The 7107-nt window shown below is 40.5% G+C and overlaps 1 protein-coding gene across 1 annotated transcript in view; it reads left to right on the top strand.

Annotated features, from left to right (window-relative positions):
• The window catches only part of CPED1 (cadherin like and PC-esterase domain containing 1), a 276366-nt gene that overhangs the window by 226878 nt on the left and 42381 nt on the right, over positions 1-7107 (top strand). Inside the window, exon 16 of the mRNA XM_023513225.1 lies at positions 6321-6438. Within this exon, the coding sequence (XP_023368993.1) occupies positions 6321-6438 (118 nt within the window). The remainder of the gene's footprint in view (positions 1-6320; positions 6439-7107) is intronic.

The raw sequence follows: 7107 nt of genomic DNA, 5'->3' as shown, positions 1-7107 counted from the left end.
ATAATGGTTTAATAGAGGCAGTTGGGAGATAAGTTGGGTAAACTTCCTGACTATGCAGGCAGCCTCCCCTGGAGAGGCTGGAGAGGGCTCCCAGGAGAGGGCGACTTGTCACTTCCCACTGGGTGCCTGGCAGGTTCACCCTCTCAGCACAGGGCTGGGTCTCTGGGGAAGTGAGGAGGGGAGGAAACCTTGTGTGAGGCCTTTGAGGGTTGTAGAAGGGTTTTCCTACCAGGAGTGGAAGTGGCGGAGGACTAGTGAAACTGGATTAGAGCAGAAAGAAATAGCACCCCTTGCATGGTCCCTGCATCAGGGCCCAGGGATGCAGGGGTCTACTAGTGTTCAGGTTTATATGGCCTGAGCCTTAAAAACTTTCAGGGGCTCCAGCAGATGACTTTGGTCAGGGTTCCAATGGAACACTGGAGACAGCATGTCATGAGATCCCAAAGAAATCTGACCTCAGGTATGCCAAGAGTGAAATTACTTCATCTCTGAGAGATACAGGTCTGGTCTGGAAGGGCACTCTGCCTTTCTGGAGGGAGGTGGCCATGCCAAGATCGGCATATTTTGAGAGATCATTACTGACTTCCTGGAAATGGCAACATGTCCTAGGGGAAGAGGAGGAAATGGATCCCTCTACAAGTTGTTGGGTGCTGCAGGCAGAATACATATTTTAAAATTTAAGTGGGCACTTAAAATTATTTAACCAGAGAAGGGGAGAATACTTTCATCTGACAGGAATAATTCCATGGGGGTCCATAAAAGTAGTTTAGCAGTTTTATAGATACCTGCCAACTCTAATCGTCCAATTTGGGATTGCTCTAAAAATATAGCAATGTCGCATTTAAAAGAAGAAATACGACTTATTCCCTTATTACCTTGCAGCCAGATGATTCTGTAAAAAATGAAACAAGCATCCAGAGGAAATGGCATCAAGGAACAGTGATCAGACAAGGGGCAGAACTAGGAGCTGAACTGTCATAGTTTCAGCACTGTCATAGTTGCAGCACTCCATGACAAGTTAAGCAAATTTTAAAAATTATGTACTAAACATATTTAACTGTGCATAAGTTTGAACCAGAAAATCCCTGTTAATTCTCTTACTGCACTCTGTGGAGAGCTACGCCAATCTACTCAGTAATTTGGAGCTTCCTTTGTGATGTCTCCAGCAAAATGATACACTTTTTAAGTGTGGAGATTTCCGAGGCTAATGCTGTTTTAAGCAAATCCACTAAATACCACCTTTTCTGTGTGTACAGACTCTGTGGCTCCAAGAGATGACACCCACAACCCAAAGAGCTGTGGTTCATTTTTTTTTAATATGCCTGAACCTGACCAAATGACTAATCATCCCAAGTGGAGATAAAAAATGAAAGAAGCTAATAAGCATTTTTGCCTTTCATGATTGTTTAAAGAAATTTTACTAGTGGGACTGATCACTTTTAATATCTAAATGAATACTCCAACTGATTCTTGTGGCTGGAAAAGAATAGATTTTATGGACTCTTCCAGGAAGAGAGGAGTTTGGTGGCATCTAGCATTTCTATTGTGGCTTCATCAAATAAAAGTTTGTTTTCTCTCCATATCAAAAACACTCCCTAGTGGTCCGGTGGCTAGGATTGGGTGCTCTCTCTTTCCATGTTGAAAAGTGTAGAGGCAGGCGCCCCTAAGTTGGCACTGCAGCTTCATAGAATTGTCTATGTGCTACGCTCTATTTTTCTGCTCATGGTTACCACATAGTCCAAGAAGGCTGCTCAACTCTTAAGCTCACATTTACATTCCAAAGAGAAAGAAGAAACACAGTTATGAAGAAAAAGTGACATCAGAGAAGTGAATCTTCCAGAAATTCATGGCAGACATTCACTTACAGTTCTACAGTGAGATCTGTGTTCCGTGAACACCTTTAGCTACAAAAGACTATGAAATAGATTATTGTTGTAGTGCCTAAAACAATATCACGTGCAACAAAATAAGGATTTTGCTGTCAAAAATAAAGGAAAGAAAATGGATGTTGTGTAGGCCCGTAAGGCAGTCTGCTGCAGGACTTGAGATCATTTAATGTAGTTCTTTCCCTTCTCCTCTCTCCACCTTTCACCATTTTGCAGTGAGATAACTCTTGTTAATGTATTCTCTTGTTCTCTTCTTCCATGAAGCCTACTCAACTAGACAGACGCCATCCTTCCTTCTCCCAGCTCCCTCAACTCTATTAACCAGTCTCCAGATTTGGTCACATTAAAGGTTGCATAGTCTGGCCACAGCTCAGAAAATGATTAGTATTCACTCAAGTGGGCTGCGCTAGTGATCCAAAATACTGAAGACTTGAACATAAAGGCTTAAGATATATAAAGTGCAAAGACTAACAGCTAAGGAGAAATTCAAAAGGAAGCACAGAATACAATAGAATATTCTTTGGCCTGAGCCGTAGAAAAGGTATGACTGGAGCATTTATTTACCTCTAAATCTGCTGTCTCTCACTCTCGACGTAAGTCTGTTCTTTGAAATATTGCTTGGATTCCTGTCTTATCTTAAACTTTACTGGAGTCCTGTCTAGTTAGAACCAACAGGGCTGACCTACAAATGTCACAGAGTAGGTACCCAGTGGAAACCCTCAGTAGAAGACAGAAATGTCACCATATCAGGTAACGATTCAAACACCAAGACAACTCTAAGGCTCTGAGGAACAGGCAGTTCTCCCAGCCTGGCCACTGATACTGTGCTTTTCTGTGCTCTGCAGTCGGTTTATTATAATCATAGATTGAAACGTGGGGTCCTTGGGCATTTGCAAGGGATAAAAATTGAGCATTTAAAAATGATCCTGTAATTTTGATGGTCATTTATTTAAATAGCTTGGCAATCAGAGCACAGTATGTTTCTGTAACATTATAGCAAATCTCTTCCAAGCAGTATCTAAGAGAATTAGGACCAATGAAAAGCAGACTTCCATTCACTATTAGGAAGAAATTGCCACTGTGGGTCTCATGGGGTCATGAACTGCAGTGAATCCTCAGCATGGCACTTTGTACATTCTGGGTATTAAATTCATATCATTCCATTCTAAAATGGTATCCAACAATGCTGAGAACTACCTCATGAAATTATAATTCTTCCTTTGAATAGGAGATTATATAGTAGATAACCTTGGAGTCGCCATCTCAGAAAGGATATTGTAATTTGATTATGAAAATACAGACTATTAGCATAATCAGTTTTTAATTTTTATTTATTTATTTATTTATTTTTGAGACAGAGCCTCAAGCTGTTGCCCAGGGTAAAGTGCTATGGCATCACAGCTCACAGCAACCTCCAACTTGTGGGCTTAAGTGATTCTCTTGCCTTCAGCCTCCCAAGTAGCTGGGACTACAGGTGCCTGACACAATGCCCGGCTATTTTTTGGTTGTAGTTGTCATTGTTGTTTGGCAGGCCCAGGCTGGATTTGAACCCACCAGTTCCAGTGTATGTGGCTGGTGCCTTAGCCACTTAAGTGACGGGTGCTGAGCCTATTATCAGTTTTTAAAACTGGCTTTTTTTTTTCCTGAAGAAGTCAGATGAATCCTTTTTCCTCATGGATTTTGACATGCTCGTTCTTCCTCTCGGAACTCTCATCCCTCAAGTTTTCGCAACCTTCAGTTCCAATGTCTCCTCAGAGGAGTCACCTCTAACTCGCCTGTGTCAAACAGCCACAGCTCATCTGTCAGTGACTGACCTTGCTCAGGTTCCTCCCAGGACAAGGCATTAGCACACTGGCAGCAGCACATTTGTCTGATTGACGGCTAAGCACCATGTCCACACAGGGCTCCCACGGAAGAGACCAGTGAGGGCTTTGCAGCTATGGTCTGGACACTGTTTCTAATGGCCCCCAATGAATAGCCGGACATGGCCATATACACACATGCCACAGAAACCCCCAACAAGCAACATTATTTTTTAGGCAAAATTATCTCTAAATCCTAGACTTTTAAAAAATTTTAAACATTATTTGTATAGGTATATATGTACATGACAAAGACATCTTTTTAGTAACAAATGGCACACAACATCTCGGTCTCAAGGACCTAAATTTAGGTGATGTCAGAGCTTTCAGAACTACGGACAGTCGAGTATTCTGCATTTAAAGGAATATCCAACATGGCGCCTTCTAAAATGAAAGAACAGCCTTCCGAAAGGTAACGTAAACTCTCTACTGAGATGGCAAAAATTATTTATGATATCATTTTGAATTAAAATTTAGTTTCACAAGTACTACAAGAACAGCACGCTCTCTACATAGAAGGTAAAGCATTCCAGATATAGCTAAAGCCCCTTGACACACACCATTAGTCCAGAAACATATTCTAGGGGTGACTACCATTATTTCCTTTTATTCTCTCAATGGAGATGTCATTGTTCCCACAAAATCAGTGTTTAGGATGTTCCTGGTTCAATGAGCACACGGTCATGGATGTATGTTTCAGGTGGGATGAATTGTTCTGTAATCCTTGGTTTTTTCTTTATCACATGTCTTGAAGTCCATATTAGCCCATCTATGTCTATCCTTATACATGTTCTTTATGCATTCTGTGTGGGTTTTTCTAGGGCAGACACTGAGAAGTTTGGCTCCAGGGCTGCAGAATCGCTGAATCTTTTATTTTAGTATAAACACTGCCCTTCAACAGTATTTGATGGTAATTGTTTCTCATTGCTCTTTCTGACATTAGACATCAACTTTTTTTTTGCAATCTTGATAATGACATTTCTTCTGGCCTTAAAAGGTCCATTCTCCACCAAAAATAAATAGATAGACAGATAACCACACCATTCATACGTGTGTACTAACAAATATCACTCATAGATGTTTATTCAAACTAAGTCTCCTCACAAGATTAGAAACTTTCAATTTTCTTATGATAATGAGCATTTAACACAAATCTCTTTTCTAACTTTTAATCAATATCCTAAACTCCAGTTTCAGTAGTGAATTAAAAAAAGAACACGTAGACTAAATCAAGATTTCAAGAAGCCCACACACCGCCCCCATTCTTTTTGTTGCTTAATATCCTGGAGCTTTTTGTATAAGATCTGGGACTCTGAGTTTGGGAGTTGGGATACTGGGAATATGAGGGAAAGTGTCTGCACTTGCTGAACAGTGGCAGAACTACAGAGCCAAGAAAAGGTCAAACAATCATTTCCTTCCCTCATTGAGAATTGCTTATGAAGAGAGAGCAACAAGTCTAACCTTTGATGAGTTTAACAAATATTTATTGTCTACTTATGGCAGGCACTGGGCATATGTGTGAATAAATTAATTGATTGCTCCCATACAGCGTGCAGCATAGCAGAAAAGGCACAGACAACAAAAAGATAATTACCAGATGGTGAAGAGTGTGAGGGAAACACACTGGGTGCTGACATGGACAACGGTGGGGAGACATGATTGTGCCACAGTTTCAGGAAGGCCTTGTTGAGACAGAAAAAGATGCCCTCCGTGCACAGTTAGGGAGAAGGCAAGCCAGACAAAGATCATAGCATTTCTACACAGCCTGAACTGTGACAGACTGAGAAAACTCAGTGGGGAGGGTGACCGTAGGGCTGTGTCAAGTAGGAGAAAGTGACATGGGACAGGTCAAGTGCCAATAGCTTTGCAGAATAAGTTAAGAGAAAATGAGGGTGGTCCAACCCGCAGGTGCAGCTCAGTGACTGGGACAGAGGAGAGAAGTTTCAGAGCCGCCACCGTGCTGCGGTTCTGCCCTGCCCCTGTCAGCCTGTGGGAAGCCTCGCTTAGTACAGAACACGCCTCCGTAACGATGTCGAGGGCACTGAGGTGTTACCTATTGTCATAAAGAAATGAACGTGTTGTGAATAAAATGCATGCATCTTATTTCATTTCTACCCTATCAGGAGTTCTTAATAAATGTTTGCTGAAATGAAATGTGTCTGTTAAATGAAATTCTCATGAAATACTTCTCACTTCCCTGCTCACATTAACTGTCTTTTCCACTTGGTGTACTGTTGTCTATTATAGTATTTTTTATGAGTTGACACAATGGTATTTTTAGGGTAAAATTCACATCCAAATTTTTAAAAATGAGCAAAGTAATGATATGAATATCAATGTCAAATTAAGATTAAGTTGTCTTTGGAATTTATATTGACCCCCTAATTCACCCTACTAATGACAGTAGCTAATTTTAGCACAAATAACTATTGATGAGTCAGTAGCCCGAGAAGGGTAAATGAGAGGTGTCCCCTTCATTCATGAAGGCTATTTGACACAGAAAATCTTATTTTTGAAATTTTATCACTCTTAGCCAGGTTAACGGCGACTAATATCTATCATTGTAATGCAGGACTGTGGTTTGCTGATTCACCCGGAGGAAACCTGTGGGTTACAGCCTATTTCTTCTGACTACATTGAAGCCATTTCTCAGTCGGAGCTAAAGAACTGCCCATCTGGGGACATGCAAGGTGACTATCCCACGGGATATCGCATCTCTAAAGAAGAAATTCTTTAGTGTAGATAAGCAGGTGCTTATTTAAACTATCCTATTACCAAAAAATTCAAGGGCATTACTTTTCTCATCATTATGAATTACCACACATATAATTAATGCAAATCCATTGTTTTAACATTTGAAATACTTTGGCTAATTGAGTTCTTTTCTTTTCACCATCCTTTTTTTCCCTAGTTAATCAATATTAATTTATAGATCTCAGCACAAAAGTCACTCTCAACAGAGAGCCTTCCTCGAGCCCCTGAGCTACTTCCAGAGTACATATTTCATAGCACGCTACTTTTTTGCCATAGCAGTTATCATAATAGGGAAATAATTAAGTATGTAATCGATTGTTTAATGCCAGTCTTCCCAGGCTGCCAGCATGAGGGAAGGCAGTCGGAACTGTTCACATTATGTTAATTCACTTGGCATCATAATCTGTTCGTGGTAGATAGAAAATACACATCTGCTGTTACCTAAAGAACAGTGAAGGATTCAAGTTCAGCTTTCAATGATTTCTTTTTATTCTAAAACATCTTTGGGAATGATCACTCATGTCCCACCTATATTGAACATTAACACAGGCTGGGAAATTGTGTCATCAAATTTAAATCATAGTCTTAAATTCTGCCTAAGTCTC

Source organism: Otolemur garnettii, unplaced genomic scaffold, assembly GCF_000181295.1.
Source record: "Otolemur garnettii isolate 467f Iridium unplaced genomic scaffold, OtoGar3 scaffold00037, whole genome shotgun sequence".
NCBI lineage: Eukaryota > Metazoa > Chordata > Mammalia > Primates > Galagidae > Otolemur > Otolemur garnettii.
This window is presented reverse-complemented; position numbering and strand designations above follow the sequence as displayed.